Source organism: Dipodomys merriami, unplaced genomic scaffold (genome assembly GCF_024711535.1).
Source record: "Dipodomys merriami isolate MVZ:Mamm:240054 unplaced genomic scaffold, mDipMer1.0.p SCAF_25, whole genome shotgun sequence".
In the NCBI taxonomy this organism is placed as follows: Eukaryota; Metazoa; Chordata; class Mammalia; order Rodentia; family Heteromyidae; genus Dipodomys; species Dipodomys merriami.
In genome coordinates this window covers 21,177,860-21,192,012 of record NW_027203937.1, presented here as the reverse complement: position 1 = coordinate 21,192,012, position 14,153 = coordinate 21,177,860, and the positions used below count along the sequence as shown (strand labels likewise).

At 38.5% G+C, this 14,153-nt stretch overlaps 2 protein-coding genes across 2 annotated transcripts; both read left to right on the top strand.

Moving 5' to 3' along the window:
- Positions 1 to 2,758: 2,758 nt before the first annotated feature.
- Positions 2,759 to 3,709, top strand: LOC138836543 (olfactory receptor 2AG2-like). The gene has a single exon (XM_070035329.1). It carries the CDS (start codon positions 2,759 to 2,761, stop codon positions 3,707 to 3,709), a length of 951 nt encoding a protein of 316 aa, XP_069891430.1.
- A 7,596-nt stretch (positions 3,710 to 11,305) lies between these two features.
- Positions 11,306 to 12,256, top strand: LOC138836257 (olfactory receptor 2AG1-like). Its single transcript, XM_070034750.1, has one exon. It carries the CDS (start codon positions 11,306 to 11,308, stop codon positions 12,254 to 12,256), a length of 951 nt encoding a protein of 316 aa, XP_069890851.1.
- The last annotated feature ends 1,897 nt before the right edge of the window (positions 12,257 to 14,153 follow it).

The window sequence follows — 14,153 nt, the reverse complement described above, 5'->3', positions numbered from 1 at the left end:
GCCAGCCTTGAACTGTCTCAACACTGCTTTCCCCAAAAGGATCATTGAAATTGATTAAATATTTTACCCTATGGGACAATGACACAGAGAATAAAACTTACAAGAATGTATTTACAGCTGTGTGTCAGTGTCTCACGCTTAAAATCCTAGCTACCTAGAAGGCTGAGATCTGAGATTGTGGTGTGAAGCCAACCCAGGCAGGAAAGTCTATGAGACTCTCACCTCCAATAAACTACCCAGAAAAGGCAGGAAGTGGTGTGGTGGCTCAAATGGGAGAGTGCTAGCCTTAAGCAAAAGCTCAGAGACAGTGTCCAGACCCTGAGTTCAAGCCCTAGGACCGGCAAAAATTAAAAAGAGTATTTTTCCAAATAGTTAGCTGTTCTCCTTAATTGAATGATTTTTTTTATGAAGTAAAACAATACAAAAATTATCTTCCATTCACTTCAGCTGACTTCTCTAAGTTGGGGAATCCATACAAGCACCCACACACATCACCTATGGTTGTCTAAGAAGGCCACTTCCTATGTTGGTACAGTGATAGCACTCTACCCTTTACCCTAAAGAACATTGGGAGATGTCAGTTAATAGGAAGGAAGGGAAAGCAAGAGTCTAGAAATGGAGTTGGCAGCTAAATAGGGTCTAGTGTTTGGTTTCGACCACTTCTATCTTCTTTTCTCTTTTTTTAAAGATGAACATATTTTTATTGCACTGTGTTCAAGATTTCAGAACAATGATTCATATATATGTATATTATTTATTATTTTATGTTTTATTGTCAAGGTGTTGTACAGAGGGTTTACAGTTACATAAGTAAGGTAATAAGGACATTTCTTGTCAAAATATCTTCTTTTCTCCTCTTGAAAACTGTACAGATCATGGCACAGAGACCTGTAGTAATGAGGCTTGGATAGTAAAGTATCTGACTAGCAAGAACAAAACCTAATGCTACCAAAAAAGCACAAGAAAAAGGGATATCGAAGAATGTATGTTCACCTAATTTTCTTTCCTTTTCCTCTGTCCATCTTAAATCAATAGAAGAGAATTTCAAGTTTCATATTTACCAAAAACAATGGCCAGATTGGTTTTGAACTTGCCTTTGCTCAAAAAGTAGAGAACATCTTCCAGTCAATGTTTCTCAGGTTAGACCTATAGATTTGATTTCATGGAATGAGAGAAAGATCTCAGATGACAACTAATAAAGACATGTGATTTTTAAAAGGCATTTAAAAATGCTTCTTGAGTGGAGTTCCTTGAGCAAAAATAGAAGCCAACCTTGTACTGTATTTCATTGTCATGAACTCCACAATGCCATCCACTATTTTTCTCATACATGAACCCCAAACTCTATTCACTCTCAACTTTCATCTTGTAGACACTTACTGAATGAATCCTTCCCTGAAATCATACATGAATGGTCTCAAAACCTTTCACATTTTTATTCACACATTAATTTTCAGTACTAATGAAGGGATTTGTGTGATAAATTTTCACATATGTACAATTACCCTAGCTAGAACCAAGTATAGTATCTGATACATCGTAGGTGCTCAGTAAATGCTGATTAAGTGAATAAAACAGAGCTAATACATGGGCTTTCCCTGTCAGGTATTTATGAATCTACTACTTAAAGATCCCAACTCTGGAATAACCAGGATAGTGACATTAATAGAAGAAAAGTGCAATAGGAATACATATACAAAGGAAGATAGGGAATTTACTAGCAATGTTTCCTCATCTCTTTCAGAGTTTCTCTAAAGTTTTCCACCAAATTGTGAATAATTTGCAATGATAAAAAATAGATAAGCGCATGCACACATCTGTGTGACTTTCCTCCTCAATCAATTTCAACCAGTGCTACTACAATCAGCAGGACAGCTTCCTTCTTGTATTGCTAAGATTTGTGAAGCAAGATAATCATCCCTCATAATCAGAATATTACAGTGAATCCCAGGTAGTAGCCACAAGCCTCATCTACAATGTCTGCTTTATGGATATAACACATACTAACAGAAACAGACACCATGCCTCCATGAATCCCACCTGTATCCTTCTTGCCTTCTTCTGAGTAAATACTTAACCACTAGCTTCAAAGAGGCAAATAACATTTGTACTGTTGCTGTAACATGTATTTTACTCATGTATTTAATTCAGTCCTGGATTCCTTTTCTTTCCAGCAGACAAGCAGTGTGGCCATCAAGGAGAGGAATACTTTTGAAGACTATAGAGTTCCAATGGCCCAAGAGCCCAGAATAGCTTCTATTGCCAAACGATCAACACTGAGACTTGAAAGTAAAGGCATACCTCAGAGGAAAGTAGAAAAGAATAATTTTTACTGAATAAGATATGTAAAATGAATGTTAATCCCTAGTAGACTTTTAAGCAAAAAATAGCTAGATTTTAAACCAATGTTCAATGTATTTCTTTATTATAAAATAAGAGATGTTTTCCTTTATGAACAAAATTCTTTGCCTGTCTTTCTTGTCTTTGATGCTTTATATGAAAGATATTCTTAATAGTAATTCTCAACATGTTCGCTATATATGTAGTTGATGAATCCTCATAATACAATGAAAATATTCAAAAGTTAAAAATAACAGAAAAGAAACGATTCTGGATTCTAGATAAGTTCCAAAATCCCTTTCTCCATCCCCATTTATTTTAGGACAATCCAAAAATAGGCTAGAAAAATAGGCTAGAACCTCTTTAAAAGAGATTCTAGACGCATTCCATTTCTAGGCAACTAAAGAGAGCACACAGAATGGAGGTCTGGAACTCCACCTTGGGAAGCAGTTTCATCTTGGTGGGCATTCTGAATGACAGCAGGTTTCCTGAACTGCTCTGTGCCACAATCACAGTGCTGTACATGCTGGCCCTGACCAGCAACGGGCTGCTGCTCCTGCTGATCACAATGGATGTGAGGCTCCACATGCCCATGTACCTCCTGCTTAGGCAGCTCTCTCTCATTGATCTCCTTTTCACAACAGCTGTCACACCCAAAGTCATCATGGATTTTCTCCTTGGAGATAATACCATCTCCTTTGGAGGCTGTGCCCTGCAGATGTTCCTGGCACTGACAATGGGTAGTGCAGAGGACCTGCTTCTAGCCTTTATGGCTTATGACAGGTACGTGGCCATTTGTCATCCTCTCAAGTATACGATCTTCATGAGGCCACGGATCTGCTGGCTCGTGGTGACCACATCCTGGATCCTGGCATCCCTGAGTTCCCTAGGACATACCATCTACACCATGCATTTTCCTTTCTGCATGTCCTTGGAAATCAGACACCTGCTCTGTGAGATCCCCCCTCTGCTGAAGTTGGCCTGTACAGACACCTTCACCTATGAACTCTTGGTGTATGTGACAGGGGTGACTTTCCTCTTGCTCCCCCTTTCTGCCATTGTCACCTCCTACACACTGATTCTCTTCACTGTGCTCCACATGCCCTCAAAGGAAGGGAGGAAGAAAGCCCTAGTCACCTGCTCCTCCCACCTGACTGTGGTTGGGATGTTTTACGGTGCTGCCACATTCATGTATGTCCTGCCCAGTTCCTTCCATAATCCCAGACAAGACAACATCATCTCTGTGTTCTACACAATTGTCACTCCAGCCCTGAACCCCCTCATCTACAGTTTGAGAAATAAGGAGGTCATGAGGGCCTTGAGGAGGGTCTTTGGAAAATACATCCTGCCTTCACACTCTAGCAATTAGAACTTAGCTGTCACTATTCCTTTCCCTCATCAAATTGCTATACTAACCTACTTTTTAGTAATAGATTCTGTGATGGTCTATACATATTTTAAACTCTTTATCTTCTACTGTGTAGTTAATATGTACAAAGACATGACATTGAAGTCATGTGGTACACATTACTCTGTCTTGGGGAATTTCCACATTAAAAAAAGACTGGAAGAAAATAGTTGAATAGATATCTGATGTTTACTATGCTGTGAGGAATTATAAACATTACCAAGTTGATAGGACAGGGGATTAAATTTCTACTTCACTTTTACATATTGGAGAGAAATAGTAGGTGTTTTAGACTAGGCAAAAAGTAATAGCATTGATCTTCAGCAGTCTGCTCCCTTTCGATTGTATTTTTAAAATATTAATAAAGGAGACGTTCCACAAAAGATGTATTGGACTCATTGTTTATTTAAAAGAAAGATAGCTTTGTTCTGGGTGCCAATGGCTCACACCTATAATAAGGCTGAGATTTGAGTTTCATGGTTCAAAGCCAGCCCAGGCAGGAAAGTCTGTAAGACACTTATCTCCAATTAAAGGTTTAGTTTGTTTGTTTTCTTTTTAAATTATTATTGCAAAGGTGATATACAAAGGAGTTACAGTTACATGGATCAGGTAATGGCTACAATTCTTTTTGAACTATGTCTCTTCTTCCTTCATACTCTCCTAGTTTTTCTCTCCCATCCCCACCCACAAGATGTACAGTTCATTTTCCACATAGTGTCTCGTAAGTACCACTGTAATATTTGTTCACTCTTTGTTCCATCTTTTCCGTTCCCCCATTATCTCCCCAAATACAAAAAATAACAAATAAGGCAAAATGAAAAATAAAAACAGTACAAAAGTTTTGAATGGTGTCTGAGGTTTGCTCTCTTGTTACCAACTGAAGAGTGGATTCATTGGCATTTTGATTCCCATAGAGTGAATAATAGTTACTCTTTGGGACTAAGGAAACACGCATGGCATCTAATCTTAAAAATCTGCTCCCTTTCTTTTGGATTTTACATAAATAAAAAGAAGGACTTACCAAAACTACATTAGGCTTCATAGTATTAGGAAAATCTTACTAGTGATTGTGTTTACATTCTATGCTGAGGAGAAATTCACATTGATAGCACAATGACCAATACATTTGCAGACTAGAAAGGGCTGAAGAAATTCAATCTGGCAACTCTGTTTTAAAACTGTCAGAGTCCTTTTAAAATATGTATGATTAAGACATAAAGTAAAGACAGTAGAATTAAATGTACACAGAGAGCAGAGGTATAATAACGTGGAGAGAAATCAACTGCTCTTGTGGTTTGAATTTTTTCAAATGTGATTTTATAGCACACAGATGTGTTTTGATACTAGTTGCTGGGAAGAAACATGGAAATATGTTTATGTCTGTGTGAATAGAAAAGGAAGCACAGAAAATATGATTTACTTTGAATATGCTTTTTAAACTACATTATTAATGTACAGGAGAGACTGAAAACATTCAGTGAGAACCTTCTGGGTGCAGAAGCTACTGGGCCTTATGTTGGACTCTTCTTTAACAACAGTGCTTGGAAAAAAACCAGAATTAGGTTCTTAAGTCCTTTTTAAATTGTTCTATGTGTAAAACTAAGCTAAAGCAGCTAAAGTTAATTAAACCAAGAATCTTAAAAGTTCATGAAATACGGTGGGAGTAGTGCCTCAGGCTTGTAATCCTAGCTACTCGGGAGCTTGAGATCCAAGGATTGAGGTTCGAAGTCAACCCGGGCAGGAAAGTCTGTGAAACTCTTAGCTCTACTAAGCTACTAAAAAGTCAGAAAAGGAGCCATGCCTCAATTAGTAGAGTACTAGCCTTGAACAACAACAAACAAACAAACAAACAAAACAAAACAGGAAAGCTCAGAGACAGTACGTAGACCCTGAATTCAACCCCCAGGACTGGCATGAAAGGAAAGAGTGAAAGAAAGAAAGAGAGAAAAAAAGAAAGAGAAAAAAGAGTGAAGAAGGAAGGAAAGAAGGAAGGTAGGTAGGTAAGAAGGAAGGAAGGAAGAAGGAAAGGAAGGAAAGAAAGGAAGGAAGGAAGGAAGGAAGGAAGGAAGGAAGGAAGGAAGGAAGGAAGGAAAGAAAGAAGGAAGGAAGGAAGGAAGGAAGGAAGGAAGGAAGGAAGGAAGGAAGGAAGGAAGGAAGGAAGGAAGGAAAAGGATAAAATGTGAATGCCTAAAAAGAAGCAAACATTACTTTAAGTTTTCCCTTTATTTTTGAGTGATGATTTGACTCATTTTCTTGTTTAGTATTTGGTGGTTTTTCTTTCCTTATGATGTGACTGTGTAGAGTATTGATAGTGGGAGAGGGCCTGAGTACCTAGGTTTGAAACTCTATCTGTCCTTTGTCATCTCAGCATCCTTGAATACTGTGTTCCATTTTTGTACCACAGTTGTCTCATCTGATAGAAGTATTGATAAATAGAAACCTTATCTCATGAAATAACGAATGTTAAGCATTTATACCAATAAAGGTGAATGGTACTACACATATATTGTGTTTTATATTTATGAAGAGAAAAGTGTCTTCAAAATCCTAATCAATTTTTTTTCTTTTTAGAAAAGACACTTGTATACCACGTTTTTTTGATCCATTCATCTACTGAGGGGCATCTGGGTTGATTCCATATCTTAGCTATGGTAAATAATGCTGCAATAAACATAGTCATGCTGGTAGCTTTAGTGTGGTCTTGTTTGTATACATTTGGGTAAATGCCCAAAAGTGGGATTGCTGGGTCATAGGGGAGCTCTATGTGGAGTCTTTTGAGGAACCTCCATACTGCTTTCCAAAGTGGTTGAACAAGTTTACACTCCCACCAACAATGCAGTAAGGTTCCCTTCTGTCCACATCCCTTCCAGCATCTGTTGTTTTTAGAGTTCTTGATTTTAGCCATTCTAACTGGAGTGAGGTGGTATCTCAATGTTCTTTTGATTTGCATTTCTTTTATGGCTAGGGATGTTGAGCATTTCTTCATGTGTCTATTGGCCATCCTTCTTTCCTCTTCAGAGAAGTTTCTCTTTAAGTCTTTAGCCCACTTATTTATTGGGCAGTTGTTTCTTTGAGGATTTGTTATTGGGGGATTTAATTTTTTGAGTTCCAAGTATATTTTAGATATGAGACCCTTGTCCGTTGTATGGCTAGTGAAGATCTTCTCCCAATCTGTAGGCTTTCTATTGGATCAAGAAAATGTGGTATATATACACAATGGAATTCTATGCCTCCATCAGAAAGAATGACATTGCCCCATTTGTTAGGAAATGGAAAGACTTGGAAAAAATTATATTAAGTGAAGTAATCAGGCCCAAAGAAACATAGTTCCCATGGTTTCCCTTATTTGCAATATCTAGTATATGTCTGAGTCAAGCAGAAAAGGTCAGATAAGGTGATGTTAGGGAAATGAACCCTAAGATATGTATTCAAATTGAACCCTAAGATATGTATTCAAATGTTTTTTTTTTCATGCGATTGTTTCTAACACATTTATAAGATTATTTCTTTGTTGCTTTGTATGTCCCTTTCCTACAGTATAACCCCTGCTTTCACTGTATTTGATGTCGGTATAATTTGAGGAGGAGAAGGGGAAAAACAAATCGTTTAAATAGGGATACAGGTGGACCCATTACAACAATGAGATGCACAAGTCGTTATGTTGAAAACGAACTTTACAACTTTGGTTTTGGGGGGTGGGGGGATAGGATGGGGAGGAGGAGCGGGGAGGATTGGGTGGGGGGCAGGGGAAGGATGGGAAGGGATGGGAAGGGGAAACAAAGGAGGAGGCTACAATGCTTGATAAGAAATGTACTCATTATCTTGCCCATGTAATTGTAACCCTTCTGTACAGTATTTTCACAATAAAAAATAAAGAAAGAAAGAAAAAAAAGAAAAGACACTTGTTTTCACTAGAATGGGTAAATGGATAGCTAGCTAGCTAGCTAGCTAGATAGATAGATAGACAGACAGACAGACAAAGATAGATCAATAAGCATAGTGTTCATTATGATGTTTTGATGTGTGTGCAAATTGTAGCATTGGTAATTAACGCTTGCTTATATATGCTTGAATTTGCATTGTATTTTATTTAAGAACAGAAAAAACTTTCTTCAACAATTTTCAAATATACAACGTATTACCATTTTAATCAATATCCTGACCATGATATGCAATAGAACAGATATGCATAAAAGGGATTTTCTTATAAATTATTTCCTCTTACAAATCATTCTTTCACTTTGTAAATTATTTTTGTTCTAGTATCTCTTCTCTCACAAGGTGAATAAACTTCTTATACTATTATTATTTGTCAATTAAAATCACATTAAAAAGATAACATGGACATGGATCTAAAATCAATACCAATAAAGGATAAGAAATATAAAAGAAACAAAGGGAGAAAAAGAGACAGAGCTAAAGCAAACATGAAAAGGGGGGAAAGTAAAGAAAGAAGAAAGAGATGAGAGAAGGTAAGGAAGAGCAATATGGGAACCTAAACAGTGATTACTTTTCAACTACATCAAATCTGTAAAGGAAATTAATGCAAGTAAGTTTACAGACCTATAGAAAAAAACAACAATAACTTCTAAAGTAAACTACTACAGAAGGACATTAGTTAAGACTACTACTATCAATAAGACCTTTTCATAATTTATACAAATCTCTACTCCTCTCCATGGCTGCCTGAGACTTCATGAGGGTCTCCAGTCCAAACTAACACCTCTGTCTCTCAAATGGATTCAGTAAACAAACTAGAAAGCTCAGAGACCATGATCAATTTTGTGATACTTTCAGAACCCTTTAATAGCTTTATGGCAAGAGGAAGACTAATATTTAAAGAGAGAACATTAAATGCTAAAAACTGAAATTCATAGCCTACAAAATACCTCCTCAAAATTTAAAGAGTATTCCACGTGTCCAATCATATTACTATATTATTCTGTCAAAAGATATACTCTTCACTATAGTTGTTGTACATGACTTTGAGGAAGAAATAAATTTAAAAGGCAACGAGCTCTACCTAGAGGGTAGGATTCCCAGAAACATATGTTTAATCAGGAGAGCCCTTAAGGTCCCTAAAACTGTATCATTCCTCAAGCTATAGATAGGTTTTTTAGTACTGGAGTCATTATGGACAAGACTAACTCAAGCATGTTGTCTTGTTTGGGGCTGTAGAATGACAAAACATATCAATGTGGCAGCTCCATAATACAGCCCAAACACAGCCAGGCAGGAGAAACAGCTTTCTGTTTCTGTAATTTGTGGGCACATGAAGCACCTACAAGAGAATTAGCATGTAGAAGACCTGATGGTAATAAGTGGGGAGATCATAGAATCTGAGCTAGGGTAAAGTTTCAGACCTGAATGTTACAATATACTTGCCAATTGAATCATTAGAATTAGAAGACTTCTATATTGTTTCTTCTTAGATTCAAAACAGTGTTAAACTATCATTTCTGTTGTGTTTGTGCAGTATCTTTGGGGAATATATACGTAATTTATATTATTATGAAAAGGTATTATTTACTTTCTGCAAGTTGAGAGTGCAGAGATAGAAAACTCCAGCAGCTCTTGACTGGTGAGAGGAACGACACTGAGGAGACATGAAGAGCAGGTGGAGAGGGGAGAAAGGCCTGAGCTGGAGGGAGGGAACTGTTCATCATCTTGAGATCTTGTACAGATCTGTCCCCTGAATACAGATACGGAGCAAAGGAGCAGACAAGAAAAATGACAAAGGACAGACAAGGAAAAAAACTAACAAAGCACAGAAGCATGGATTCGATCAGTGTCGCACACTAACTAAAGATCAGTGATGGAACATTTGACTCCTTTATAACTTGGGCAGAGGCTGGCCATGGCCTCTTGCTGCCAGGCCAGTTACTGAAACCAGCCATTGAATCAAGGTCCTCAATGGCCAGATCACATGGAACAAAATAAAGCCTCAAGACTCAGAGTCATTTTGATGGGCGATGCCTGAAGAAATGGTAGGACTGGGGCAAGCCTGAGAGGATTCATTAAAATACACTTCCCAGGAGAAATATGTTCTTGGAAGCCCAGGCCACCAGGGATGTCACTGTGAGAAGGCTCCCAGGACAAGGCCAGAAGCCCAACTGCCCCAGAGACAGTGGCTGTGACTCCTTGGAGCCCTGCTCATACAATAATGTCTCTTAAATTCTCTGCCAGGCACATCTTCTATCATCGAGTCCAGCTAAGAATACATAGACACCAGACCCAGCCAGAACCCCTGCAGTGCTGTGACAGACTTTCTCACCTGGAGATTGGGTGAGGACATTTTTGAGAGAATCAGGGACTGGCTTACCCCACATCCTGCCTGGATTCACAGGTGACTAACTTTAGCACCCATCCCTTTCTACAGAGAAGACTGGCCATGGTGGTGTCCTGAATCTGCTGACTGTCATGAGCAACTTCACCCCGCATTCTCAGAAGAAATACCTACTCTTCCCTCAGCGTCTTCAGCCCCTTTTTGTCCCTAATTAATTCCAGGACACTGGATATGGGCATGAGGCTGTATCTTTCTTCCTTTGAGGTAAGGGTTCTATCTTTGTTTCTAGAAACTACGGGGAAGCAATGAATCGTGAATAACAAGACTAAGAATTACTGTTCTGCTACCTAATTGTCTAGTTTTGCATACTTCATTCCTAACTCGCTCCCATCTGAACTTTAGACACTTTGACAGATATCTATTTCATACATGACGGAACATACTGAATATTCAGTACTACTGGCCAGACCTAAGTTTTTAGATTTTCTGATATTGACTTTCTGTTGTAAGTCTCAGTACTAGCTGCATTCCAATGGCTACTATGCTTCCAGAAACCACATCCAGTTCTTTCTCTTTGATTTCCACTGAGTAAATAATTTATTACTAACTTAAAGAGGTAAAAAAAAACTTTTATGCACTTCATCTCAATTCACCTTTTAGCTCTATCTAGCATATCAATTCTTGTTAGCTCAGATTTACTTTTCCTCCAGCAAATCAATGGTACAACCATGGAGGAGAGGAGTACATTTGAAGATTACCTGGGATAAGGTCATTGAGTGATCCCTCTGTGGAGGAAGCTGTGGAAGAAACTAACACCTTTGAGATGAGAAAGTAAAGGTAGACTTCAGGTCAAGGAAGAAAATGGAAGAATTTTTTATAAATATAATTTTAAAAATGAGCTATGTCATAAGTACATTTTAAACATGGAAACAATTAGATTTTATTACAATACCATGTTGTTGCTTTTTCATTATAAACTAAAGGATGCTTTGCTTTCTTTCTGAAAATATTTGCCCTGATGTACTCTATTGGATGATATATATGTATATATTTAATAGTATTAATCAACATGTCTGTAACCCATTTAACTCAAAGATTGTTATAATTTACTGAAAATATTGAGGAAAATCAGAAAGCACAGAGAAAACATAGGGAATTGAAAGATATTCTACAGGATTTCTGTTGGCTACCCCAGTTGGTCTGAGTCTACTCAAACATTGACTGAAATCCCTTAGAAAGACTTCCATTAGACATCTTATTCTATGCACAGAATGGAGGTCTGGAACACCACCTTGGAAAGCAGCTTCATTTTGGTGGGCATTCTGAATGACAGCAGGTTTCCTGAACTGCTCTGTGCCATAATGACAGTCCTGTACATGCTGGCCATGACCAGCAATGGGCTGCTGCTCCTGCTCATCACAATGGATGTGAAGCTCCATGTGCCCATGTACCTCCTGCTTAGACAGCTCTCTCTCATTGACCTTCTCCAAACATCAGATATAGCTCCCAAAGCCATCACAGATTTTCTGCGTGGAGATAACACCATCTCTTTTGGAGGCTGTGCCCTTCAGATGTTCCTGGAACTAAATCTGGCTGGCGCAGAGGCTCTCCTTCTATCGTTTATGTCCTATGACAGGTATGTGGCTATTTGTCATCCTCTGAACTATATGATCATCATGAGACCAAGTGTCCTTTGGCTCACGGTAACAACAACATGGATCATTTCCTCTGTGAGTGGCCTAGGATATACCATGTACATTATGCATTTTCCCTTCTGCAAGAGCCGGGAGATTAAACATCTGTTGTGTGAGATCCCACCTGTGCTGAAGTTGGCCTGTGCAGACACCTCTAGATATGAGCTCATGGTTTATATAATGGGTGTGATATTCCTGATCCCCCCACTTTCTGCCATTCTGGTCTCCTATGCACTAATTCTCTTCACTGTGCTCCACATGCCCTCAAAGGAGGGGAGGAAGAAAGCACTTCTCACCTGCTCCTCCCATCTGACTGTGGTTGTACTATATTATGGATCTGGCATAGTCATGTATCTCCTGCCCAGTTCCTTCCATAGTCCCAAACAAGATAATATCGTCTCCTTTTTCTATACAATTGTGACCCCAGCCCTGAACCCCCTTCTCTACAGCCTGAGAAATAAGGAGGTCACGGGGGCCCTGAGGAGGGTCCTTGGAAAATACATCCTGCCTTCACACTCCACTGTTTAGGGCTTGATCTTTACTATTCTTCTTCTCGTCAGATTGTTGCCTTCAGATATTTTTCCATAGTAAACTCAGTTGGAGAATTTACATACATTTTTAAACTTCTTTTGCTTCTGTAGCTAGTATATAAAAACATTTTATATTCAAGTCATTTGCACATAACTTGGTTTTGGAATCCTCCCCTTGAAAAGCCATTAGAAGAAGAAAAGTTTTGAATAGATATGTAAATCTCACTCTGGTGAGGGAGCAGCTAGTCACCTACCTTACTCATTAGGGAGGTAGAATATTAACTTTCCATTTCAAAATTACAAAACAAGGTGAAATATCAGTTGTTTGGTCTAAGCAAATACCAATATCATCTTACTTTAGAAGACTCTTTGCCAACTATTGGATTTCCATATAATTTAACAAGTGGAGGGACACACAAAAGCTACATTGGGCTTCTTTGTATTAAGAAATTTGGTATCGGCTGAGACAAATAATAGACCATTGATTGTAATTGAAATTTTCTCTGAGGAGTATTTCATATTCATGCCACAAAGACAAATAGCCTATATTTACATAGTAGAAAGTGTGAATGAAGAAAGCCTAGAAATTTTCATCAGAGATTGTCAAGGTCCTTTTTTTTTAATCTGTTGTAGGGGACTGAATTCTGGGTCTGGGTACTGTCCCTCAACTCTTCAGCTCAAGTCTAGTGCCCTATACATGAGCCACAGCCCCACTTCTGGCTTTTTTGCTTATGTGGTGCTGAGGAATCAAACCCAGGGCATCATGCACGCAAGGTGAGCACTTTACCACTGAGCCACTTTCCCAGCCCCTGTCAGAGTACTTTTTAAAATATAATAGGGATACAGGTGGACCCATTGCAACAATGAGATGTACAAGTCGTTATGTCGAAAAACGAACTTTACAACTTTGATAGGAAGGGATGGAAAGGGGAAATAAAGAAGGAGGCAACAATGCTTGATAAGAAATGTACTCGTTTTGGGCTGGGAAGGTGGCTCAGTGGTAGAGCGCTTGCCTTGCATGCATGAGGCCCTGGGGTCGATACCTCAGCACCACATAAGCAAAAAGAAAGAAGCTGGAAGTGGCGCTGTGGCTCAAGTGGTAGAGTGCTAGCCTTGAGCTGAAGAGCTGAGGGACAGTGCCCAGGCCCAGAGTTCAGGCCCCACGACTGGATCCAAAAAAAAAAAATGTACTCATTATCTTGTCCATGTAATTATAACTCCTCTGTACAGTATTCTCACAATAAAAAAAAAGAAATGTACTCATTACCTTGTAACCCCACTGTATGGTATTTTCACAATAAAAAGTTAAAATAAAATAAAAATATCTTTGATTGAAATAGAAAATATAAGAGCCGGGTGCTGGTGGCCCATGCCTATAATCCTAGCTACTCAGGAGGCTGAGATATGAGGGTAGTAGTTGGAAGCCAACCAGGCCAAAAGTGTGTGAGACACCGATCTCCAATGAACTACTCAGAAAAATCTGCAAGTTTCACTGTGCCTCAAGTGGTAGAGCACTAGCCTTGAGCACAGGGACAGTGCCCAGGCCCTAAGATATATATATATATATATATGTGTGTGTGTGTGTGTGTGTGTGTGTGTGTGTGTGTGTGTGTGTGTGTGTGTGTGTGTGTGTATACACACACATATACACATATATACATATATTTATAATGTAATTAAAATACAAGATACAATCAAGCATTTATTTAAACAGAAAAGCAGATGTGATAATAGAGTTTATTGTTTCTGTGGTTTGAATTTTTTAATGTGTTCTTATTGATACACTAGTGTGCTTTCAAAATAATTGCAAGGAGCTCATAATCTTGATGTGAGAATATGATCATATCTGTGTACAGAGTAACAAAAGCATAGATTATACAATCTCCCTTCTTTCT

What these genes read in the sequence shown, in the direction of transcription:
- LOC138836543 (XM_070035329.1), top strand. Translation starts at nt 2,759, where the DNA reads ATGGAGGTCTGGAACTCCACCTTGGGAAGCAGTTTCATCTTGGTGGGC.
- LOC138836257 (XM_070034750.1), top strand. Translation starts at nt 11,306, where the DNA reads ATGGAGGTCTGGAACACCACCTTGGAAAGCAGCTTCATTTTGGTGGGC.